Consider the following 27,742-nt stretch of genomic DNA (forward strand, 5'->3'; position numbering starts at 1 on the left):
AACGTTTTTGTAACTTTTTCCAATCTTTGATTTAAACCATGTCCCTTGATTTTGAATTAAACTTTGACACAATTATTTTAGTTTTACAAAACAAAATGTGATGTACTAAAAAAATAATAAATAAATAAATAAATAAATAAATAAATATATATATATATATATATATATATATATATATATATATATATATATATATATATATATATATATATATATATATATATATATATATATACATATATATATATATATACACACACACACACACACACACAGGGTGGGCCATTTATTTGGATACACCTTAATATCAAAGTTGCGTTTAAAACCAAGCACACCAATGTTTTTCTTAAGAAATTCTTAATAAGTTTATTAAGGTGTATCTATATAAATGGCCCACACTTATTCATCTGGTGTTTTTGAGATTCACCCTTTTTTCTTTTTCTTAAAAAAAAAAAAAAACTTTTCATTTTTTTGATTTTACCATGATTTCAGAAAACTGAACAAAAAAACAAGCACCAGTCCATCCAAATATGCACCATATAGAGTTAATAATATAGAACATTAAGTTTTAATTGATCAAACTCAAAATATTGAAAATGGAGTGGAAACGTAAGATTAAAATTCTTTCATTTATTTAATTGAATAAAATTCTTTTTTAAATAGTTCCCAAATTATGTTTAACAGGGCAAGGAAATTTTCACACTATGTCTAATAATATTTTTTTGTTCTTAAAAAGAAAGTCTTATTTGTTTTATTTCAGCTAGATTAAAAGCAGTCTTTCATAAAAAAAAAAAAAAAAAAAACATTTAAAGGTCAATACTATTAGCCCCATTAAGCTATATTTTTTTCAATACTCTACAGAACAAACCATCGTTATACAATAACTTGTCTTTATATATTTAGTAATATATAGTATTATAGTAATATATATAGTGTTTTTGATACTGATCTTCGCCAACACAGTTAGTGCAGATCTGTCTCTGGAATTTACACTTTTTTTTTTTTTTTTGGTAACTTTCCATTTTCTTTTTTTACCATAATTTTTTATTTCAAGTTTTGTGAAAAAAACAACAACAGATGATTAGTATAGTTTATAATAATATTTTACAATAGTAAATTATTTATATCTATTTCGTTTTTTTTTTTAAATTTTATTCAGAAAGTGTCATAGATGATGTAATTTTATAAACTCATTTACTGTTTTTCGAATTTTAGGATAATTTACTGTATGATGCAACTAAAGTTTCTTTTTCATTCCTTTAAATAAGATGTTAAGATATGACTGGAATAATGTTACCATGAAATTCGACATAACCGGTAAAGAGTATTTATGTAAAAATTGAAACATGCTTTCAAGTGGTAATACTAAATCTTTTAAACGATTAAAAACCATTTATTATGGCAGTTAAGTATTACTATTTACAGTATTAAATACAACTTATAGTTATGCGTTTGAGTAAACATTTTAATCTTTTGTTATTTTGTTAATAAATACTGATGACATTTCCTACAATTCATAAATCTTTTTAATGCAATAAAGTTTTAGTTTTATTTAAAATTTGGAATAAATGTTATAAAATAATAAATGTAAAATATAAATGTAAAATTAATATTAACCTTTTACTCAAACGCCCATAACTTTAAAAAAAAATCTTTCCAAATCCAGAGAAACTTTGATTTCATTGAATATATATTTTATTTAGTTATTGATTACTTTTCAGCGTTTTGTCGGATTTATTCTTTCATAAAAAATTTGTACTTTTTCCCCCAGATTTGAAATGTGTTTTGCTCAGAATATGATGCTGCATTGTGGCTCATGTTAGAGATGTTTGCTTCATTTTGAAGGCCTTTATCCATATCTTGATTGAAACTTTTTATAAAATGCATGCAGAGAGAACTGAAGAACTATGTCGCCTCTCTCAAGGCCACTGAAAAACTTATTTCTCTATTACACCTATATACAGTACCTCAGCTGCAAGCGCTTAGCTGTGTTAACAATCTATTTGAAAGTGTAATTTTTGCAGAAGGTTAAAAACTATACAGTCTCTGCCCTTGCCTATGCTGCTTTTTTAGCTTCTATTCATAACAAATATTCATACAGCAGGGAGAATAGGGATTGAACACGTCATACTTTTTCCCGGGAATAATACAGTATTTCTAAAGGAGCTGTTGACATACAATTGAACCAGATTCTGGTAAAAAGCCAAACAATACAAACATGAAAATAAAGACAAAACAAATCTAAAACATTAATTATGTGTAATAATGAAATGACTCAAAGAGAAAGTACTGAACTATTGAAACATATTTAATACTTTATAGAAAAGGCTTTTTTGATGATGGTAGCTTAAAGATGCCTCTCATATGAAGAATTAAGATACATGCATTGCTCAGGTGTGAGTTTCTCACAGACTCCGACAGAGTGTAAAAATCTTAATGGCTCTGTTAGTCTCGTCTATCAAATCAAATTATTTTTTGTATTCTATATTGGATTCAAGTCAGGTGGTTGGCTAGGCCATTCCGCTATTTTTTTTCTTCTGAAAGCATTTGAAAGTTTCCTTGGTTGTGTTATGGATCACTATCTTGCTAAAATGTCCCCCCTGGTTTCATCATCATCATCCTGATAATGTAGATGTTTGATTGAAGCAGCTAATATTCATTTGCAATGAGGAAGAGCAGAGAGTTGCGCATACAGAGATTTCAGCTGCTGTCTGGGCTTTCACTGCCTTTCTAAACCTCCCTTTCTTCATGTGTTCAATATTTTTTCCATTTCATTTTATTATACATAACTTAATTTGTAAGCTATTTAGATTGGTTTTCTTTGCATATATGGATTTTTTGGTTATTACGAAAGTCAACGGCACCTTTAGAAATGTTTTCTGAGAAAAATTATGATGTGTTCAATACTTATTTCCCCCGCTGTACATTCCCCTACGCCTGTGATTGCTACCTACACTTTTTCCGAACACTTTTGCCCACGTTTGCCACTTCTGTCGTCATGAGGAAAGATAACTTTCCAACTTTGTTTTGACACTTTTGATTAAGGAGCGCTAGAAGAACACCTGTACGTCTGCCTGCACAATACCTCTTCCACTGAGAGATTGATTTTTTTTCTTACATTAAATCGCCCGCTTTTGTCTAAAGCAACAAGGCCTTTTGTTATGCTAACAACCCTGTGGAAGATTTCCAATTCAATTCCACCTGAGCGCTGGTCAGCTCTGCGCTCCTTTTGTGCCGTCCCTCGGGCCCCTTCTTGCCTTCTAAACGACAATTTAGCGATCACAGCCGATGGAGGGAAATTGACAGACGGTGGAGGAGGGAATGTTCCTCATGATATTAGAGCCATCAAGTCTAATTCCGTTTCCCAGTATTAGGAGCACTATTAGTTTAGGGCCTTTAACATGTGCGCTCATCAAAGTTGCATTGCAGGACATGTGATGAGGATTAAAAAGAGGAAAGGGGAGAGGGAAAACAACACATTTTATGTCGATGTTGAGAGGGGGATATTTCTGGTTCGATTATGCTATTGCATGCAAACAAAACCAAACAAACAAATTTTGAAAATGAAAATTCATCCCATTTTGAAAATGAATATTTTTATCCATATATATATATTACAATAATATATATGTATTTATTAAAATAATATAGTCACCAAACTTATTTAAAAATTGAAAGGGAATACAATTAAATTCAAGCTAAATATTGCAAAAATAAATTACAACCTACAAAATTACAACTCAATTTTTTTGCTTCTCTTGATTTTTCCTCTTTTTAAAATTGTATTTAATATTTTCCTGTAACAAATTTGGGTGTACTAGTATTTGGACCATTATCATTAGTTAATTTGTTAGATTTAAGCTTCTGACTAATGGATTGTATATGCACAAATATAATATTGTAAAGCTTCCTATTAAAAATATGAATTTAAAAGATTGATTTGTGAGAAGTGTACTTATATGCTGAGCACTGTATATACAGCTGTGGAAAATATCAAAGGTACTGTACCTCTTGACAGTTTAATTTTTTTAACTGTGTTATGATATATATGTAGTTGAGTAAAATGTGATTTTTAGATTGAAATATAAATGTTGACATTTAGAGTTGCATGGAAAATAGCAATTAGCAAAAATCAGAGATGTTTGTGTTCATTTCAAGACAACACAATGCCACTGTGTTATTTCAAAGGAATTAATAAATCAATAATAAATATTAATAAGAATAAGCTTGATTTTCAATCACAACTGTTACAATTTTTTAAACTTTGACACATTTATGTTAGTTTTTTATAGACAATTGGCGATTAGTGTAGTTTTTTTTATTTCATCCCATTTTTTAAAATTACATTTGTCTAATTGTCTTGTGTTTTTGAGACTTTAGAATGTGTCAGATATTAGATGTACTGTACCATTCATTCAATCATTAATTTTCTTTTCGGCTTAGTTCCTTTATTAATCCGGGGTCGTCACAGCGGAATGAACCGCCAACCTAGCCAGCATGTTTTTTAAGCAGCGGATGGCCTTCCAGCCACAACCCATCTCTGGGAAACATCCACACACACTCATTCACAATCATACACTACAGACAATTAGCTTACCCAATTCACCTGTACCACATGTCTTTGGACTGTTGGGGTAACCGGAGCACCCGGAGAACACCCACGCAAATGCAGGGAGAACATGCAAACTCCACACAGAAATGCCAACTGACCCAGCCGAGGCTCGAACCAGTGCCCTTCTTGCTGTAAGGCAACAGCACTACCTACTGCGCCGATGCGTCACTTGTACTGTACCATCAAAAGAAATTTTAATAATTTTAATGCAAATAAAGTTTCTGTTTTAATGTTTCTAAAAACGTGCTGGATAAGTTGGCGGTTCATTCCGCTGTGGCGACCCCAGATTAATAAAGTGATTAAGCCGACAAGAAAATGAATGAATGAATAATTCTGACTTTAACTGTACATGCAGTTGTGAAAAATATATATACAAAATAAACAAACAAACAAACTATATATACACAGCTGTCAAAAATATCAAAGAGACCTCTTGAATTTACATTTTTTCCTGCGCTATGATTCGTAGTAAAATGTTATTCATGTTAAAATATAAATGTTGTCATTTAGAGTTGTCAAAAATCAGACACGTTTGTGTTCATTTGAAGACAACACTGTATTTAATTGAAAATATTAATTTAATTAATTAACCAATAAAACATATAAATAAGAATAAGATACATTTTTAATTATAACTGTTACAGTATATATATATATATATATATATATATATATATATATATATTTATTTATTTTTTGTTAGCATGAGAAAAAGGATAATACTTGTGAAATATTACTTTACTTTTAAATATAATTTATGTTATTTTTCTTCTTTTTATTATTTTACAATATAATTTATGTGATTCAAAGTTACATTTTCAGCATGGTCACACCTGGTTCTTCAGAAATCATTATAAAATGTTGATTTTATAAAGCTTACTATTATCATCAATGTTGTTAATGCTGCTTAATATTTTTTGCATTGCAAACTATAATGCGTTTTATAGTATTTTTGGTGAGCTGAAAGTTTAAAACAGCAACATTTCCTTCAAATACACAGTACATTATTTATAAAATGTATAGTTCCCCCCACACATTGGATTCATTTCACTTTTCTAAACATTTCATGTGACTGCATGCCTCCAAAATGTTGTTCTATTATAGAATGAATACTGTACTGTAAATGCCCAGATCCGAAGACATGGGGTATAGTAGAAGCCCAATAATAGTGCTTTTAAATTAAAAAACATATTCACTATTTGTTCATGCTGTGTTACTTTCTGGTCAATCTCCAATGCAAAATAGACTACCTTGTCTTGATTTATTTGCTCCAGATGACTGTCTTGACCAGATCTGGTTTGCACTAGTTGTGTTGATTACTTTCTTTTACGAACTTTTCATTGTAAAAGAAAAAAAAAAAAAGCTGTGTATAAAGTTAATTAATGTGCTCAAGATAAATACATTTCTGCATTTGTTATGGAAATTTGATTGTGAAATAATGGTTTTAATGCTTTAATTGTGATATTTAGTGGCAGAGATAATCTGCGAGAGTGGCGCCTTCTCGAATAAATATGATGCCTTTTTTCTTTAAATGCAATCGTAAGATTTAATTAAAGTAAAGATCTAATTATTTCTATTGTTTAGCCAGTGTATCATTTAAAATTTTAGATTAGTTTGAAATGAGAAGCACAAATGATGAAAGTACTGTACATGTTTTGTTTTGAGCCTCTTTAAATGGGTAGTTTTCCTCATTGTTTACTCCTATTCAAGGGGTTGTAAACTTTTATGAATTTATTTCTTCTGTGAACCAAAAAGGAAAATATTCTGATGAACGCAGGCAAAAAATAACCATTGAATAACATAATAATTTTTGTTCCTACTATGGATGTCAAAAGTCACAGGCTTCCAACATTCTTCAGAATATCTTGTTTTGTGTTCAACAGAAAAAATAAATTCATGCAATTTTGCAACCACTTTAGTGTGGTTTAAATGTTGGAAACCTGTAACCATTACCATTGCCAGTATTGTTTTTTCAAATAGATGTTAATAATTACAGGTTTCCAACATTCTTCAAAATATCTTCTCTTGTGTTCAACAGAACAAAAAAATGATAAAAAAATCAGACTGATTCTTTCTGAACAAGTGGAGAGAGTAAATGATGGCAGAATTAATATTTTAAATTTTACAACACATTATTTAGCAGAAAATGCATATCATCTCAGAAAAAAAAGTATGCGAACTGTCACTGGGGTGGTACCTCTTCAAAAAAGTACACATTTGTACTTAAAGGGTCCATATTGGTACCTACAGAGTACATATTAGTACCTAAAGATTTTAAGAGAAACACTTTTGTACTTTTTTAGGTTCTAACCTTTTAGGTACAAATTTGTACCTTTTGAAAAGGTACCACCCCAGGGAAAGATTGCATATCTTTAATTCTGAGAGTGTAGCATGACATTGGGAGAATCTAACATTGCAATATTTGTTATTCTGCAATATATATTGCGATATGAATGCAATTTCTCCTGACGACTTGAAGCTCTATTTGTAAAGAGTTCATAGTTTTAATTTGAGATATGAGTGATTCTGTGAGGGAGTGTGTCTGCATAGTATACTATAAATCAGTGTTTCTGGTGGGTCGCGACCCAAAGGTGGGTTGCGGGAACATTTTCAGTGGGGTGCGGAGTGTGTGGTCAAACAAACAACAAAAGTTACATTTTTAACTTATTTTACTTATATCGGACTTTTATTTTGAAATGTACACCGTACTGTTTGACATGTGAAATTTCATTTAATTATGGCAACTAATACGTCGAAGCACAAGTATGTCCCTAAACATGTTAAGTGTGTATTTACTTATATTGACAACAAAAAAGGCTTAAAATCTCAGTATGTCATATGTAGTGAGGTGCTCTCACAAGAGAGCATGAAACCTTCTGATTTAAAACGACATTTAGAAACCAAACATCTCAGTTGCAGGGACAAACCTATGGACTATTTTCAAAGACGACTCCAATAGCTAAGAAGTGCCTAACATCTTCATGTTCAAAACAAGTACATGCACTCAGTACAGGCGCATCTTACTGTGCTCATCGTGTAGCAAAGGCCAAGAAAGCCCACATAATAGCAGAAGAGCAAAAAAAAAATTATAAAATGGTTAAGATTATTTGAATTATTTTACTTTAATTTGCTGGTTTGTTCTGTTCAGCAGGATCAGTGTTGATGTTTTATTAACAGTTCAGTTTAGTTAATGGTACCTGAACTTTTCCTTACACTAATCACTGTTTACAGTATTTGACGTTTTTACTTTGTAATATTTATATAATTTGATACATTTTGTTAAATGACAGCAATTAAATATTTCATTCATTTATTTATTTGTAGTTCTTGGTGATTTTCTTATTATTGACCTGTCACTACTTGTGTATGTTAACAGATAAACACAAGTTAATTCTAATTTCTAAAATTAGATTATAGTTCCTAAAAATTTGTGTCGCAGCTTGATGACCATTTAAAAATGTGGGCCCCATGGCCAAACCAGTTGAGAACCACTGCTATAAATAATCCACAAGCATACATGAACACAATAGATCAAAAGATACAAATGAATTAAACAGTATACAGTGTTTTTTTACTAGTCTAACAGTATTAGGGTACAATAATTGAATCAAATAAAATGTAAAAACATTCTTCATTGTTTAAGTAATTCAATAAGATAGACATTGCCGGAGTTTTACAGTTATTTAACGCCCAGTAAAAAAAAAACACATACATTCTTTACAGTTCACTACTTATTTATGCACTGCATTGAGCATGGGTCATTTAAAAAATTCTACAGCAACTTACTGCATTTTAGGAATGTGCTTTATTCTACTGTAATCAAAGTAATTAAGTGCCGCTTCTGTAGTAATGAAATTACTACAATTTACTACAAAATTTTCATTAGACAGGTAATGAAAAAAGTCACTTGTTTGACATTTGTTAAATTCAATAGTCAATGCTAAAAATAAAGGTTTTGTACTGCTAGTGGAAAATGTAAAAAAATTACAGTAAATGTACTGTAAAATTCAAATGTGGTAAAGGCTGGGTTCATACAGTCTTGGAAAGCCGGGAAAAGTCATGGAATTTTGACATGGCATTTTCCAGGCCTGGAAAAGTTTCAGAAAAACAGAAAAACTCACCAAGTTTTGGAAAAGTCATGAAAATTAGTTTAACAAATATCTATATCCTTGAATATAGGAATTGTTGTCTTCACGTCTTTTCTGTCCTCGGCCAAAAACTTGCTCTCACATTCAGGGGTGGATTTTTTGATCTGTGGGCCCTAAAGAATTTCAGCGAAGAACCAACAGCCCTAAAATGCACCCTTTGTACTTTTATTAATTTTCTGCTTAGTTATACTGGTGTTTTTTCATTTTTTTTAATGATTTGTTTCCTTAAAATGAATTCACAACTCAAAATAATAAACTATTTTAGTCTTTACATGATTTCACTGCTGGACTGCTTCATGATTTGGGTTGGGGGAAAAAATTTGCTTAGATGTAATAATTAAAGTTTAAATTTTATTTGTTAAACCCTCATCGTATGAACTATGATAGAAAATGATACCATGTACAATTTGTAATACATTTTACACAGATCTTAAAACAAATGTAAACTAAATAGATTCAGTGTTTTATGGTATGTGGCAATAAGTTTGAACATGCATATTTTTCCTTATTATTTACCATGTATATGTAGACATGAAACATTAAGTCATAAAAATTTACTTAAAAGTTCTGGAATTTTAGTAGTAAAAATGTACCTAAACCCTGTTAAGGCCATTTTACCATAAAAAAAAGTTGCGATAAGGCTATTTTACATTAAAATGAAATTGCGGTAGGGCACTGCTACTTTAAAACATATTTACATGTAAGTTACCACAAAGTGGCATTTGCGATAACTTACGGGCAATATTGCTGCAGGTAAGTTACCGCAACAGTGTATGCTAACTAAGTCCAAAGTTCTCCCGCCTGTAGGAATGGTTGAGAATGCAGTTTTTAAAAGAAGGCGTGCCACCAAACCCCACCCCTAAACCCAACCGTCATTGGGTGATGAGCAAATCATACTAAATTATACGAATGAGATTGTACGAATTCATACAAATTATCCACTAAATCAAAAAGTTACTAACTTGCGTAGATGTAATAATTAAAGATAACATTTTATTTGTTGGACTCTCACCATATGAATTATGATAGAAAATGATACTATGTATAGTTTAAAGGTATAATTTATACTTCTAGGCATTCATTACTGGTAAGTTGTGGTTTTAAAGGGCATTTTACCAAAAAAAGAAGTTGCGGTAAGGCTATTTTACAGTAAAATGAAGTTGCAGTAGGGCCCTGGTACTTTGAAACACATTTAAAGGTAAATTACCGTAAAGGGGCAGTTGTGGTAACTTACTGCCAAAAGTGCTGCAGGTACATTACCGCTAAAATACAATAAAATGTCTAACAGTGTATGCTAACTAGTCCAAAGTTTTCCCGCCTGCAGGAATGGTTGAGAATTCTGATATCTGTCGATACCTTAAAAGGGACATGGGACAAACATCTGTAGTGAAGCTCAAGACTTGTACATCCTTCAATTTATCTGCAACGTGTGAGGAAACCAGTGTTTTCCACAACAGAGATGGGATGGTCATCATAAACAATAAATTCCAGCCACTTTTCTGTTATTTTTATAGCTTTGAGGCTCTGGTTTGAAATGTTTTTTTTTGTCTCTGGAACACGTTTGTCAAGGTCATCTGCTTTGATGCATCCTTTTTTCTTTCGGTTTGCGCAAAGTTCTCATGTTCTGTTGGGTGATGTTTTTAAAAAAATGCTTTATTCAAATTGTCGTATTATAAGATGAAGTACTACTTCTACCTCTTAATACTTTGGAATTGCTTGCTTGCTGGTGTTTCATGCGTGAAATATTTCTAAATCATGGACATGTTTAATGTGCTGAGGTAGGCTGATAATAAAAAGAATTCCTTCTCAACCTAATGCAACTGCAGAGAATGTTTTTAACGTGTATTATAAGAGTTCACACTTAGCTCATGATTTATACATAGCTTGTTTGGCATGCTGTCCTCGAGCCCAGGGCTTCCCCCTTTTGCAGGGCGAGTGGAGATTGAGGTCAGGTCTATCTCAAACTCCCCTGCTGCTGAGGCCAAGGCGAACTTCCTAAGAGTAAGAGATTATAAAAAAAGGTTTAGGCTTATTTTATCTATAATATAGAGCAGATTTGGATGGTGGGAGGAAACCGGGGAACCCGGGGGAAACCCATGCGGACACGGGGAAAACATACAAACTCCACACAGAAATACCAGATGGCTCAGCGAGGACCCAACACCATTGGTATTCTTGCTGTGAGGCAACAGTGCTAGTCACTGAGCCACTGTGCTGCCCATTCTGGAAAAAGGAGGAAGAAGGGGAGGAGGGGGGTTACTTCCAGACGAAGATAGTTGTAGAAAGGAAATGAGGATATATATAGTGATTTGGGATCTTTTGATTGGAGGATCATGATTAGCTAATGTGGGTCAGCTGGGTCAATCATGAGCACATGCTGGGTCAATCATGAGCACATGCTCCTCTCGAAATTAGTTTAAAATTGAACTTCACTTAATTTTTAAGGCATGTTTTTTTTTTTAAATTGTGATCTTAATAAATAAATAAATAAATAATATATATAGGTGTTCTCCTAATAAGATATTACAGTAGGTCATTGTTTAGCTCATTTTTCGATTATCACTATAGTATCGAGTTTGGATCGGTCATTTGTCACAAGTATCGGATCAGTTCACCCCTGGTTGAGAATGCAGTTTTTTCAGCTTGATATCACCAGTAAATGTAATTATTTTACGTATCACCTAAGTTTAGAGGCTAATTCGGTTCAAGTGTACGAAAATGTACGATTTTAAAAAGGAAGCTAGACACCAAACCCACCCCTAAACCCAACCCAACTAAATTGTATGAATGAGATTGTACGAATTCATACAAATTAGCTACTAAATCAAAAAGTTATGAATTGTCGTGAGATAGCATTCGTTTTTTTGCATATTTAATCGATGGTAAAACTGAGTACTGAGTCGATTCGGGACTCTTAGGAGCCCTTTTTCTTATTTCTCTCTCTTCGCTCTCCGTCTAGACTTTGAAGCTCAATCTTCCACACTCATCTCAAGCACAGTGTACTTGCTCCATTTGAACCCAGTTTCCAGAGCAGCAGCAGTAGTGCCGGCGTACGCTAAGAGATGTGAAATTACACATGGCGGTGAGAGAGGTGAAGTATCGCACATGAAGAGAATGCACATGAAAGTGTACCACGCTCAGATCCGTCGCTGAACTCCCCGCTTTAATGTGATACCAGTAATGGAAGCATTTGGAGATGAGCTGCGTCTTCCACATCAAAGCTAATCGAGAAATGGAAGCCAATTGGCGTTCGGCCTTAGCGCGCGCTATGTGTGTGTGTGTAAGTGTGTGAGATGTGCACAAAAGCGGATGAGCTCTCTCTACCTAAGAGGATAGATGCAAGAGATGAGACTTGACAAGATCCCGAGTAAAGAGGCTCGCTTTTTTTAAAAACAGATACATGCTGCAACACTCCGCCAAGACGCAACCCGTCTAATGTAATTACGTTTGTCAGCGTCAAAAGCGGCCCAGAATATCCCCGTTCACTCCTCCCTTCCCCCTCAACCCTATCCCTCTCATTCTTTCACAACATCACAAAAACTGACATGTAAATGGACTGTCATTAAATCCTATTAGTTTGGCCTGTCATACCGGAGCAAGCCAACTCCTTTATTAAGTACTTTCGGATGACTCTTGTTTGTATCCAGATTAGGGGCGAGAGGGAGATAAACAGACCGTATTGGAGGTAAACAGCGCGTGGATCACTGTCTCTCGCATTCAGGCTTGTTTTCATGTACGTAAGTGGGTTTTGGTATTTGCTCATTTGCAGTTTTCCTGTACATCGAGGACACTTGCTTTCCTGTGCTTTACTGTGGATCTAGAATTAAAGATTCAATTAGAAGAAGGTCAGACTTTTCAATTAAACATGCAGTGTTGTAGATCTGGAAGTTTTTAAGTCTTAACACTTAACACATCATAACTTCATAATTGCGATTTGTATATCACAGTGTGACCGAGTTACTCATACTGTATAATAATAAGTTATTACTAATTGCTTGTTATTCATTTCTTTATAGCTTGACTTAAACCTCTGTGTTTTACTTACACATACTAACCCAATATACACTCGCCAGCCACTTTATTAGGTACACCTAGTACCGTTTTAGACCCCCTTTTGCCATCAGAATTACCTTAATCTTTTGTGGCATAGATTCAACAAGGTGCTGGAAATATTCCTCAGAGATTTTGGTCCATATTGACATGATAGCATCACGCAGTTGCTGCAGATTTGTCGGCTGCACATCCATGATGTGAATCTTCCGTTCCACTACATCCCAAAGTTGCTCTATTGGATTGAGGTCTGGTGACTGTGAAGGCCATTTAAGTACAGTGAACTCATTGTCACGTTCAAAAAATCAGTCTGAGATGATTCGCACTTTATGACATGGTGTGTTATCCTGCTGGAAGTAGCCATCAGAAAATGGGGACAATGGTCATAAAGAGATGGACATGGTCAGCAACAATACTCAGGTAGGCTGTGGCATTGACACGATGCTCAATTGGTACTAATTGGTGCAAAGTGTGCCAAGAATATATCCTCCACCACCAGCCTGAACCCTTGAAACAAGGCAAGATGGATCCATGCTTTCATGTTGTTGACACCAAACCAGATGACCCTACCATCTGAATGTCGCAGCAGAAATTGAAACTCATCAGACCAGGCAACGTTTTTCCAAACTTCAATTGTCCAGTTTTGGTGAGCTTGTGAGAATTGTAGCCTCAGTTTCCTGTTATTAGCTAACAGGAGTTGCACCCGGTGTGGTCTTCTGCTGCTGTAGCCCATCCGCCTCAAGGTTGGAGATGTTGAGCAATCAGAGATACTTTTCTTCAAACCTCTGTTGTAACAAGTGTTTATTTGAGTTACTGTTATCTTTCTATCAGCCCGAACAAGTCTGTCCATTCCCCTATGACCTCTGGCATCAACAACACAGTTGTGCCCACAGAACTGCCGCTCACGCACTGGATATTTTCTCCTTTTCAGAGCATTCGCTGTTAACCTTATAGATGGTTGTGCCTGAAAATAGATTAGACCATCTGCCACCAACAACGATGCCACATTTAAAGTCACTTAAATCACCTTTCTTTTCCATTCTGATGCTCTGTTTGAACTGCAGCAGATTGTCTTGACCATGTCTACATGCCTAAATGCATTGAGTTGCTGCCATGTGATTGGCTGATTGGAAATTTGAGTTAACAAGCAGTTGGACCGGTGTACCTAATAAAGTGGCCAGTGAGTGTAGGTCTGTTTTTGATTTGCACTCGAAAAAGGATTTTTGCTTCATGTTCAAACTACTCAAGAATTAGAAAAAGCTTTTTTGGGGGTGACAACTTAGTTGTTTTATGTTTAATCAACTCGCAAATTTGCATTTTGTAAAAATTATTAAAATAACTAAATCCATTTGTGTTGTGACAACATAAAAGAATTGTCTGGAACTCACTTTTTTAGTGTGGGTTATTAACAAAAAAAAAAAAAGGATGTTTACCTGAGAAATGCTAAGCATGTATAGCAAGTAAATTTCTACATGATCATATGACCAAAATCAACAATATAGAAAATGTCATTTATGTCAGTGGTCGAAAGAGTTTAGGGTAAAAATGTATGTGGAAACCCATGTCAACATGGGGCGAACAAGCCAACTGGCCCAGCCGGGGCTCGAACCAGGAACCTTCTTGCTGTGAAGCGACAGTGCTAACCACTGAGCCACTGTGCGCCTTTTTTAAAGTAATGCATTACTTTACCTGTTACAGAGAAATATAACATTATTACAGCCCAATACCAATTCTACCCCTTTTGTTCTTCCCCTAATTCTCTTTAGCTTGAAGGCTAAGGGCAAAGGGTAGATACCCCTTCGAACAAAGATTTTTCAGGACGACTCTCGAAACCAAGGGGTAAGAAAATTTCCCATGAATACACCAGCCACAGCTGCACCCGGAAGTAAGGAGAGCCACAAATTAGTATTTCTTTGCCATTATTACGAATTTTTAAAACAAACAAGCAGATGTTTTAATATATTCATAACTGCGTTGGTGTTTATAATCCCTAATCATTACTCCTGTACAACAGTCCTACAACATTCTGACACTCGAATACCCTGTCAGAAAAGTCTAGTGGCTGGGAATGAGCTTTTTACGCTGACTGCTATAATGTTAATGTTGATTTGTCTGTTTACATGATGAATATGACCACTGTGTAAATGCACAGTATATTTACGATCTTATTTGCACATTAGATCGTTATAATAACCTAATATATGCCTTCAGTGATCTCCTTAAAATAAATACCAAAAAAATCAATAAAAAAATAGCACAACTGGAATAACTACAGCTGTCACGATCGTCTGATCTCACATGAACCATTGTCCCAATTCTTAAGGGTAAATTCTGAAGCCCTTTCCCTTAACACTCTGTTTTACGGGCCAAGAGAAAGGGGTACAAAAATTTAATTGGGATTGGGCCTTCGTACCTCGCGTTACTTCTGATGCGTTACACGCAACACTGGTTGCAACTCTGCATCTCAGAAATTTTCTAGAAGTTTACAGCACATTGTCTGTCAATCTCACCCGGTGAGTATGTGTACATTCATAAAACATTTCTCTGTATACAAGGATCTCATTGTGCACAGGAACAAACACAAAATAGTTGATAAAAAAAGCAGGAGAAAACATTGATATTTCAGCGCTCTCGCAGCACACCTCATCTTCATCTCTCTCACACTCTTTCATTCTGTCGCCTCTTCGTCATCCTCATCTTCGTCAAACTGTCAGCTGCAATTCCAGTCACAGTCAGACTCGTTCTCATTAAATTAATTACGACCACTCAATTGAATTATGATCAAAGACTCTACAGAAACCCAATTAGCATTGTTTTGATCCTCGGCAATCAATTGAGAGATGTCTCTCCTCCCCGCCTCATCAGCACAATTAGGGCCAAATTCACAAAGCTATTAAATAATGAAGGGAGGTTTGCTCGCTGAAATGTGAGTGATGGAGTAAAAAATGGTGATTCTGAGGCACGGGGAACAGTTTTGTCACTCGCTTAACTTTCACAGTTTTCTTCCATCCAGAATCAAGTCTACATTCAGAAAGCGTTCTTACATTTTTCTAGCATTTACTCTCGCCTTCATGTTCTACTAAAACTTTGACTGTTTTGTTTAATGATTTATTATGTTTACATTTATTCTTTTGTCAGAAGTGATTTACAAAACATTTATTTAGTGTGAGACAAAAAGGAGAGTTTTTGCAGAAGGACTGAGCTGCACTTTTCCACACAAAAGTGATCATCATTCATGTTTACTATATAGAAAAGATCAACTCTGATATTTGACTGTAAATAACTTTTGTGCTACATAAAAAAAAAAAACAGGATTATGGGTACATGATGATAGAGGCTTCACTGGGAAACCAAACCAACCCGACATTGACGAACTTAAAATATGTATCGCTTTGTGTTGGGAAAATGTTAATCACCCCTTCACTGGACTTTGGTTGGGAAACCTAATGACATGTTTGGCTCTTGAAAAGCTCACATTTGTAATAAGACAAAAGAAATCATCTGAATTGTGTGATATCTGGGAGGTGTTTTTGAACTGTGAAAAATTGAGATATTGTAGAAGCTGTGGAAGTCTGAAGTTGGTGAATGTGAATTGTTGTTTGATTTTATTTTATTTTTAAGTTATTATTATTATTATTATTATTTAATTTTAACATTTTCCTAAACCTGTCTGGGGTAGGTTTTGGGTATTGGGGTTTGAATTATTGGAAAACCTGCTAAAACTTAATAAAAAGCAAAAAATATATATTTTAAAGCTTTTGGTTTGCATGCTAAGGTAAACCAGCCAGCAGCTAGCTCTCTGCAACTCTCACACGGTCTCCCCCTGAAGAAGGGGTGCTCAACCTGCGGCCTGTGTGGGTCCTAACCAGGCATGGGACGATAATTATTTTCAAGGTATACTACGGTTTGGAAATGTCAAAGTTTTAAATCTGTCCTTATTTTCTGCAATATCGTTCATAAGGTATTTGTACGATTTCTTTTTGACCTTTTCTTTTGTTTTTGTTTTTTTACAACAACATTATCTCCAGCAGAAAAGATGATATTTTAAATTGTACAAAAATCAGCTTTTGAAACAAATAAATACAGCAGAAGTCAATAATTTATTTAGCCTGTTCCAAAATATTATAAATGTTTCTCAAAATAAAATATACTGTGTTTTAAAAGGGAAAAAAAGTTTTGTTTTTTATGCAGACATTTAAATCAAATATATTTTAGAGCAGTAATCACAATACAGCGAAACCGTGATATTTTTATTCGAGGTTATCATACCATCAGAATCTTATACTGGCCCATGCCTAGTCCTAAGTAAAAGGAACACTATACTGCTCAGTGAGTGCTGTGTTTTGAATGAGACGTTAAACCGAGGTCCTGACTCTCTGTAGTCATTAAAAATACCAGGATGTCCTTTGAAAAAAGCAGGGTTTTGGGGTTTAACCCCAGCATCCTAGCCTTTGTCTCTGTCCTAGCCTCCTAACCATCCCCATGTCATAATTGGCTTCATCACTAATCAGCTGGTGTGCAGTCTAACGCAATATGGCTGCTATCGCGTCATCCAGGTGGATGTTGCACACTGGTTGTAGATGAGGAGATTACCCCAATGTGTAAAGAGCTTTGAGTGTCCAGAAAAGCGCTATATTCACCTGAACACCTCAGATCTTTGATCTGCCTGGGCACCTGACTCAGCCATATATTGACTGATCATGTCTGAGCAGTTGACCATAATAATAGTATACGTTTTGTTGGCAAAGTATTTACAAAATATCAATGCGCACATTCTTTATCACAGTCAAGACAGTTCCACTGTATAATTCAGGAGATATACCTTTGGGGACAAAGCAAATTATTATTATTATTATAAATTTAATCAATCTCTTTATTCACACATATTTTTGTTATAGTGGGTTGCACGTTCGCCTCACAGCAAGAAGGTCGCTGGTTCAAGCTTTGGCTGGGTCAGTTTACGTTTCTGTGTGGAGTTTGCATGTTCTTCCAGTGTTCGCGTGGGTTTCCTCCGAGCGCTCCGGTTTCCCCCACAGTCCAAAGACATGCGGTACAGGTGAATTGGTTAGGCTAAATTCTCCGTAGTGTATGTGTGTGAACGACAGTGTATGGGTGTTTCCCAGTGATGTGTTGTGGCTGGAAGGGCATCCGCTGTGTAAAACATTCCGCTGTGGCGACCTTGGATTAATAAAGGGACTAAGTTGAAAAGAAAATTAATTATTGAATAATTGAACATTTAACAAACACACACACACACACACACACACACACACACACACACACACACACACACACACACACACACACATATATATATATATATATATATATATATATATATATATATATATATATATATATATATATATATATATATATATATATATATATATATAAGGATCAGCAAAGGACCTTGTGCTGGGAATCTAAGTTTAAAAAAAAAATCTAACTTTAAATTTAAAACAAAAACAAATCCTGAATAGTTGCCTGTTTTAACAAATGAGGCTTTCTTTCAACAGCAGCAAAGGCACTGTAAGTGTTGGTCAAATCTGAAATTGACTAATTTAAACTCATCTTTGCTTGGTAAATTAAACGTGATTGGTTAACAAGAGTAATTTGCTCTTTCAAAAGTATCCTGGAGTACTTCTGAAGTGTGTGGTTTGCACAAAATTCACCACATGAATTTAATTGTTTCTGAATCAAGTGTAATTGTTTGTGGTGGGCACGTGTGTATCTGGCAACCTACATTTGAGTGTAAATATCTACAGTAGATATTATGTTGCTGATCCAGTGTGTGTGTTTGTCTTTCATTTGGTGTGTGTGTGTGTGTTGCTTGTGATCCTCTGAGGAGTGGATGGGTTTAATCTTTTGCCCTGAGGAGGGTCTCAGAGCTCTAAAACTGCGTATTATTCTTGCTGGCATTAATACAGCCAGCTGAGGGTGGTGAAGAGGGAGGAATCGATGCTTTTAGAGCACCAGTGAATGAAATTCGGAGAGCTAAATATATTCACCACACAAAGCCAAGCATGCATCCGTTTAACAGCCGGAGTGCCCAGAGATTATGGAGCAAAAACAATCCTTAATCCAGCTGCATCCTGGCGTTAGGATTCAGTGTTTTCAAGTGGTGAAGACGTTTGGCTTTGTATTTTCATGGAAAACTTGTTTTGCATTTACTCATCAGTTAATCAGATGGTTGTTTTCCAAAAGAGCCGCATATTTTTTAGTTGACACTTACAAAATATATGATTTAAAATCATTTTAAAAACACTTTACAATATTAACAGTGAGAGCCGGGTTTAAAGGGGACCTACTGTGTAAAAATCACTTTTATAAGGGGTTTAAACACAGTTGTGTGGCAACAGTGTGTAAATATAATCAGCTTCTAATGGTAAAAATGTTTTACTTAATTTTTTTGTAATCACACTTCATAACAACTGGAGAAACTTTGGTTGACATTCTCTCTTTGTACGTGTTATCAGAGATGAAAAGCCCCACCCATTATTTGCGGGGTCTCCCTCATTACCATAGGACGTTAGTCTTGTTTTTGAATCTGCCACTATGCTGACGCATAGGCATCTGTAGCCCCGCCCTCTTTTGAAAAAAGCACAATCTAATTTGAATTTAAAGTGACAGACGCCGAAATGGCACTATTACTGTGCGATCACTCTGAAAGTCGCAAGAGCGTCAAAGTAGCCGTAAGTCATTCATTTTCAATGGGAGCTGGCATTGATAAGCATCAAGCAGCGCCACAGCATTTGTTCGCCAGTGTGAGCGTTGTGGAGAATTGAAATCAAGTCAACTTTATGGTAATGAGCTATGACGTGGTTCAGCAGCAAGCTATTATAATGCTTGAGAGAAGTCCAGAGAACACAGTCACTGTGAACTTTGGTTTCGACCACAGTTGTTCCCAAGGGCTTTATTATTGTGGTCGCCGGATTTCCAGTTATTTATTACGTTTTTTTTTAGAGGGACAAACATTAAAAAAATTACTAGCCAGTTGATGTGCATTTGTTATATATTGTAATATTGTAACAACAGTACAAAACAGTATTGCTGCTTCAGAATATTTATATATATGGACACATATTAGATTAAATGAATTTGAAAAAACTGTGGAGCAGTAAAGGCAGACAGCGTTGTCACCGAACTTTGACGCTCTCGCCGCCTTCGGTGTGAACGCACAGTTAGGATCAAAGCCTAAAAGTTGTAAAGTGTTATTTGTGTGATGTTTTTAGCTGAAGCTTCACAAACACTCTACGGACATCAGAGACTTAATTTACGTCTTGTAAAAAAGGGGCATAATATGTCCAAATTAAGAAACTTTAATAAATACTGCACAAATGCATTTCTCTTTGTTCATGTTAAAAATGCAACTGTACTTTCACTGAAGCTTCAACTAATTTACTAGCAGCTAGTCCCACAGATTCTTTTTTTTTTTTACTTGAACTGTGTTTCCCCCCCAAACTTTAATGCAAATTTTAAAATGTTAGTTTTAGTTTGATTTGAGTTTATTAGTCTTTAGACATCTTTAGTCATTCTTTATGGTCACTGGATTTCAAAATAACCCTTTATTTAATGGTTTAAACATATAGTTGTGCAGACTTAATAGAATTTTAAATATAATATGTCTAATATGTTGTGTCTGAATACCATTAAATAATATCAAATTATGTAAGAGACCATTTTGAATGGTGTTAATGCATTAGTAAAGTGAACTAAGATTACGAAATGCTTTAGAATTCGTTTTTCTTGTTTTAATTAGTCAGATTTTCTAAAGGGATCCAATTAAAATTAATATCCATTCATTGCAGTATGTGATTGATTGCAGTATTTACTGGCTATACTGGCTGGTTTATTAATTTATTATTATTTGTTTCATTTTGCTTGTCTTTGTTGACTACATACAGTATACACTCACCAGCCACTTTATTAGGTATACCTGCTTGTTTTTGGTTGGACCCTTTTTTGACTTCAGAACTGCCTTAATCCTTCGTGACATAGAATCAACAAGGTACTAGAAATTCCTTAGAGATTATGACATGTATTGACATGATAGCATCACACAGTTGCTTTGTTGGTTGCACATCCATGATGCGAATCTCCAGTTCCCCTTCGGTTGGGGAACTTCAGTGCCATGAATGGGAGGATTCGGATCAGAAGCCGCTTATCTGGAGAGTATTGAACGGGCCAATGAATGAAATTAATTGGCAGCGTAAGCTTGCGCAGGTGTGCGACATCTGCAATTATCTCAGCATATAAGCACACCTGAAGCCAGCAGACGCCATCCTTTTCGCTTCAGATCCTTTCTGAGTGAGTCGATGAGGGTTCCTCTTGCTGATCAGCACTTCAGAGCGAACGAGTGTGTCTCCCGGTCCAGAGTGGGTCTTCGCGGTGGCAGACGGTCGAGCTGGGTTACTCCCTTGCCTGCGGTTCTTTGGGTCCGGTCCTCCAGAGCGGTGCGTATAGTTGCAACTTTCCTAAAAGAGCAACACAGTCGTGCAGCACGTCCTTTTCAGGATGGCGCTCCGACTGTGCGTTTCTGGATGCGGGGGTTTCCTGTCTCCGGATGATGGACACGATCACTGCATTGCATGTTTGGGGGTCCAGCATGTTAATGCGGTGCTCGCGGGCGGTTCATGTCGTCATTGCGATGCCATGACCGTTGCACAGCTAAGATCGCGGCTAACTTTCGCAAGAGAGCGAGCCACCCCAGTTGCCTCCTGTTCTAAAAAAGCAGCGGGCGCTCGGGCAGATCTGAGGGTTTCAGCGGGAGCTAATCCGCCGCCCACGGGCTCGCGGACCTCTCGCTCCTCACGGCGCTCCATCCAAGCTTCGGGTGGTGAGAGTGATCCGTCTAACCAGATGGTAGCTCTCACACTCGCTGACACCGGAGATCAGATGTCCTCCGCGGCATCGGAGGGTGGGCTTTCACTGTCCGACGAAGATCCGGACCCGCTCGCCCCCTCCGGGCAGGTGAGCGCTGTCAAATCGGATCCTGAAGCGGACATGTTAGCCGTGCTTTCCCGGGCTGCTTCGGCCGTGGGGTTGGAGATGGTTTATCCCCCAGCTCCGCGGCCGGACCGACTAGATGGGTGCTACGTAGAGGACCAGAAGGCGAAGCCTTCGAAGCCTCTCGTCCCCTTCTTCCCGGAAGTGCACAGTAGGCTCACGCAGTCTTGGAGGGCACCTTTCTCTGCCCGTGCTGCGAGTGCCTCCGCCCTCACCGCCCTTGACGGCGGAGCTGCCAGGGGGTATGAGGCGATCCCGTCAGTGGAGCGCGCTATCGCGGTCAATCTTTGTCCGCGCGGCGCCTCTACGTGGCGGGGTTTGCCCCGCCTCCCGTCCAAAGCCTGTAGGTTGTCTGCCTCCCTCGGAGCCAGAGCTTATAAGGCTGCGGGCCAGGCTGCTTCTGCTTTGCACGCGATGGCCACCTACCAGCGCTACCAAGCGCAGGCGCTGGCCGAGCTGCACGAGGGCGGGTCCAACCCAAGCTTATTACATGAGCTGCGCACCGCGACCGACTATGCTCTTCGGACTACTAAGTCCGCCGCGTGTGCGCTGGGGAGGACGATGTCCACACTTGTGGTTCAGGAACGCCACCTCTGGCTAAACCTGGCCGATATACGCGACGTTGACAAAGTTTGCTTTCTTGACTCGCCCATATCCCAGGCTGGCCTGTTCGGCGACAGCGTCGGTGAATTCACCCAGGAATTCAAGGCGGTGAAAGAGCAGTCGGATGCGATGGGCAATGTCATCTATCGGCGTGGCCGTAAGCCCGCTCCGCCCGCCGAGCCATCCACCTCCGCTGTTCCTCCAAGCGGGCCAAGCGGGCGCGGCGTTCACCTCGAAAGCAGGCAGCCCCTCCTGCCCAGGGCGCCGTTAAGTCCGGTAAACGGACCGCGAAGCGTCCCTGAGACAGGCCATCCGGAGAAGAGGAAACTTGCTCTTTCCCCGCTGGAGGGCGGGGCCCCGATAACAACGGTACTTTTCAGTGCCACCAAAACATCAGTAAAAGAGCACTTTTTCCCTTCCCCGGATGTGACTGCACGAGTTCTGCCAGTCCGGGACGCGCTGCCTTCCGGCTCGCAGACTCTACGTGCTTCGCCAGTGGCTCACGAGCGCTGGGGGGACGGTCTCCCTTCCCTCAGCCCTCCAGCCCCCTCTCCGGAGTCAGGGTGCGGAGCCAGAGCGAATCGCTCTCCTCCAGCTTTTCCGCGGGACCCTCGTGCTTCCCGGATCAGCACACCCACTCCGCGCTGCCCCACAGCTGGTACGTCAGCGATTGTAGCGATGACTCCATTAGCGAGGGCTCTGCCTGCCTGGTTAGCGCGGGCCAGCCCCTCGCGGTGGCTCATACGCACAATCAGACTCGGTTACGCGATTCAGTTCGCGAAACGGCCCCCCAAGTTACGGGCGTGTATTTCTCCAGGGTCAACCCCCTGTCCGCCCCTGTCTTGCGAGAGGAGATTGCTGCCCTCCTGGCGAAGGGTGCAATCGAGCCGGTTCCTCCAGCCGAGATGGAGAGTGGGTTTTACAGCCCATACTTCATCGTACCCAAAAAGAGCGGTGGGTCACGGCCAATCCTAGATCTGCGCGTTTTGAACCGCTGTCTGCACAAGCTGCCGTTCAGAATGCTCACGCAGAGGCGCATTCTCCAATGCGTTCGTCCTCGGGATTGGTTTGCAGCCATAGACCTGAAGGACGCGTATTTCCATGTCTCCATTCTTCCACGCCACCGCCAATTTCTGCGGTTTGCGTTCGAGGGTCGAGCGTGGCAGTACAAGGTCCTCCCCTTCGGGCTCTCTCTGTCTCCGCGGGTCTTCACCAAACTCGCGGAGGGTGCCCTAGCGCCCCTTCGGCTCGCGGGCATTCGCATACTCAGTTATCTCGACGACTGGCTGATTTTAGCCCACTCGCGGGAGCAATTGATTATGCACAGGGACGAGGTGCTTCGGCATCTCCGCCTACTGGGGCTTCAGGTCAACCGAGAAAAGAGCAAACTCGCCCCCGTGCAGAGGATTTCTTTTCTCGGGATGGAGCTGGACTCGATCACCATGGTAGCGCACCTCTCTGAGGAACGCGCTCGCCTGTTGCTGAACTGTCTGAGGGAGCTCGACAGCAAACTAGTGGTCCCACTGAAGTTCTTTCAGAGGCTCCTGGGGCATATGGCATCCGCAGCCGCCGTCACGCCGCTCGGGTTGCTCCATATGAGACCACTTCAGCACTGGCTTCACGATCGGGTCCCCAGACGCGCATGGCACGCGGGCACACACCGGGTCTCGGTTACTGCGCTGTGTCGCCGCGCCCTCAGCCCTTGGAATGACCCCTCGTTCCTACAGGCCGGTGTGCCTCTAGGACAGGCGTCCAGCCATGTTGTTGTTTCAACAGACGCTTCCAACACGGGTTGGGGGGCCGTGTGTCGCGGGCATGCGGCTGCGGGCCTCTGGAAGGGTGCCCAGCTGCATTGGCATATCAATCGCCTAGAGCTGTTGGCAGTGTTCCTCGCTCTCCACCGCTTTTTACCGGTGCTGGAGCGGCAACACGTGCTGGTCAGGACGGACAGTACGGCGGCGGCGGCGTATATCAACCGCATGGGGGGTATGCGCTCTCGCCGCATGTCTCAGCTCGCCCGCCGTCTGCTCCTCTGGAGTCACCCGCGGCTGAAATCGCTGCGCGCCATTCACGTCCCAGGCACGCTCAATCGTGCAGCCGATGCGCTCTCACGACAGCTGTTACGCCCTCGAGAATGGAGACTCCACCCCGAGTCTGTTCAGCTGATATGGGCGCGATTCGGGGAGGCCCAGATAGATCTGTTTGCTTCCCCCGAGAATGCTCACTGCCAGTTGTTTTTTTCCCTGACCGAGGGCTCTCTCGGCACGGATGCACTGGCCCACAGCTGGCCTCGGGGCATGCGCAAGTATGCGTTTCCCCCAGTGAGCCTGCTCGCGCAGTTTCTGTGCAAGGTCAGGGAGGACGAGGAACAGGTTCTGCTAGTTGCGCCCCTTTGGCCCAACCGGACCTGGATATCAGAGCTCTCACTCCTCGCGACGGCCCTCCCCTGGCGGATCCCTTTGAGAGAGGACCTACTCTCTCAGGGACAGGGCACCATCTGGCACCCTCGCCCCGATCTTTGGAACCTCCACGTGTGGTCCCTAGACGCGAGGAAGACTTAGGTAACCTACCGACTGCGGTGGTTAATACCATCACTCAGGCTAGAGCCCCCTCCACGAGGCGCGCCTACGCCCTGAAGTGGAGTCTATTCACTGAATGGTGCGTCTCTCGCAGAGAAGACCCCCGAAATTGCCAGATTAGTGTTGTGCTCTCTTTCCTTCAAGAGAAGTTGGACAGCAGGCTGTCGCCCTCCACTCTCAAGGTTTACGTGGCCGCCATCTCCGCTTATCATAGCGCGGTAGCTGGCGGCACCGTGGGAAAGCATAACCTGGTCATCCAGTTCCTTAGGGGTGCTAGGCGAATTAATCCATCTCGCCCCCCTCTCATGCCCTCTTGGGATCTCGCCCTCGTTCTCACGAGTCTGCGATCCGATCCCTTTGAGCCACTCGAATCAGTATCTCTAAGATTTCTGTCCCTGAAGACAGCTCTGCTGGTTGCGTTGGCCTCCATCAAGAGGGTCGGGGACCTGGAGGCATTTTCGGTCAGTGACTCGTGCCTGGAATTCGGGCCGGATTACTCTCACGTTATCCTGAGACCCCGCCCCGGTTATGTGCCCAAGGTTCCTACCACCCCCTTTAGAGATCAGGTAGTGAACCTGCAAGCGCTGCCCCCGGAGGAGGCAGACCCAGCCCTTTCTTTACTTTGTCCAGTTTGCGCTCTGCGCATTTATGTGGACCGTACTCAGAATTTTAGATCATCTGAGCAGCTCTTTGTCTGTTATGGCGGTCGGCAGCAGGGAAGTGCCGTATCGAAACAAAGATTATCCCACTGGATTGTGGATGCCATTTCACTCGCTTATTCGAGTCGAGGTCAGCCGTGTCCCCCGGGAGTACGTGCACACTCCACTCGGAGCGTTGCATCCTCTTGGGCGCGTGCACGCGGCGCCTCTCTAACAGACATCTGTAGAGCTGCGGGCTGGGCGACACCCAACACATTTGCAAGGTTTTACAATCTGCGAGTGGAGCCGGTTTCCTCAAGGGTATTAGGTAACCCTTTGGTGATTGAGGAGACAACTCGGTAGGGTGTTGAAACACGCTTGCTGCGCCGTTCTCCCTAACACGGAGGTACGTGCGCCTTTTTTATCTGTCAGTAAAGTTCCCCGTCAGGTGAGCCCTGCAGATTCCTCCGTGGCCCCCAGCACTGACTCAGCGGAGGAGTCACTTGCTGGCCCACTACGTTGTAGGTCTGCCCGCTGGTCAGCCCGCGTTTTGGGTATAGGTGCCTGCTATGCGTGATCCCCACTAGGCGATCCCATATGCTTATTCCGCCACGGTTAAGTCCCCCCCCTGGGCGGACCCGTGTCTTCCCTCTCCGCTAACCACTCTTTGCTATGCGTACTCCCCCTTTTTAGGGCTAGTCCATAGGTAAATTCTGCCATCTATCCCCCCCTTGGGTAACGGATGGCCTCCGCAGCGTCCTCCCTATCGGGATTGCACGCTTCCCAACGTACTGTCGTATTTCCTAGAATTATCTAGATGCTCACGACTTCCCAAAAAATATATCTAAATCCGTAAAACTTCTGTTGAAGTAGGATAAATTAGGGCCAGGGACACGTTGGAGGACCGCGCCCCCCATGATGTGGGTGCGTCACGCTTGCTTGACTATCTCCTCATCGGGGGTGTTGGTAAGGTGCAGTCATTATGGCGCTTTCCATATTCTCCCATTCATGGCACTGAAGTTCCCCAACCGAAGGGGAACGTTCGAGGTTACAGAAGTAACCCTTCGTTCCCCGAGGAGGGGAACGGAAGTGCCATATTCCGTCGCCATAATGACTGTCCCTTAGCTGTTTGACAGTCTCTTCAGCTTAAAAGGATGGCGTCTGCTGGCTTCAGGTGTGCTTATATGCTGAGATAATTGCAGATGTCGCACACCTGCGCAAGCTTACGCTGCCAATTAATTTCATTCATTGGCCCGTTCAATACTCTCCAGATAAGCGGCTTCTGATCCGAATCCTCCCATTCATGGCACTTCCGTTCCCCTCCTCGGGGAACGAAGGGTTACTTCTGTAACCTCGAACGTTCCACCATATCCCAAAGGTGCTCTATTGAATTGAGATCGGGTTACTGTGGAGGCCATTTTAGTACAATGAACTCATTGTTATGTTCAAGAAACCAGTCTAAAAGGATTTGCGCTTTATGACATGGCATATTTTCTTGCTGGATGTAGCCATGAGAGGATACACTGTGGTCATAAAGAGATTGACATGTTCAGCAAAAATACTCAGGTAGGCTGTGGCGTTGACACAATGCTCATTGCTCAACTGGTATTTTTTCTTTTTCAGACCATTTTCTGTAAACCCTTGAGATTGTTGTACATGAAAATCCCAGTAGATCAGCAGTTTACTCAGACCAGCTTGTCTGGCATCAACAACCATGTCATGTTCAACGGAACTTAAATCCCCTTTCTTCCCCGTTCTGATGCTCTGTTTGAACTGCAGCAGATCTTCTTGACCATGTCTACATGCCTAAATGCATTGAGATGCTGCCATGTGATTGGCTGATTGGAAATTGGTTTAATGAGCAGTTGGACATGTGTACCTAATAAATTGGCCAGTGAATGTATATTTCATTGGAGAAGAACTGTCCAAATCAGGTCTGAAGTAACTAAATTTTTGGTTCAGTTAGTTCCTATTTGAAGTCAAATGTTGTAAATTACATAACAAAAAGTAATCTAACTGCTTATATTTATTGGAATCACACTTTTTGGACATATTATGAAACATTTTCAAAAACCGAATATGTTTACTTAGTTGTTGATGTTG

General features: G+C 39.9%; 2 protein-coding genes across 20 annotated transcripts in view; both read left to right on the plus strand.

Moving 5' to 3' along the window:
- Window positions 1-27,742, plus strand: part of LOC147837491 (uncharacterized) — a 238,757-nt gene that overhangs the window by 51,312 nt on the left and 159,703 nt on the right. The window lies entirely within an intron of this gene.
- Window positions 6,457-22,463, plus strand: LOC148679746 (uncharacterized). Its single transcript, XM_088649524.1, has 3 exons — window positions 6,457-6,484; window positions 20,916-22,415; window positions 22,451-22,463. The coding sequence occupies exons 2-3, from the start codon at window positions 21,328-21,330 to the stop codon at window positions 22,461-22,463; spliced, it is 1,101 nt and encodes a 366-aa protein (XP_088505650.1). The 5' UTR covers window positions 6,457-6,484; window positions 20,916-21,327.

This window comes from Danio rerio, chromosome 1, assembly GCF_052040795.2.
Source record: "Danio rerio strain M-AB ecotype USA chromosome 1, GRCz13ab, whole genome shotgun sequence".
In the NCBI taxonomy this organism is placed as follows: domain Eukaryota; kingdom Metazoa; phylum Chordata; class Actinopteri; order Cypriniformes; family Danionidae; genus Danio; species Danio rerio.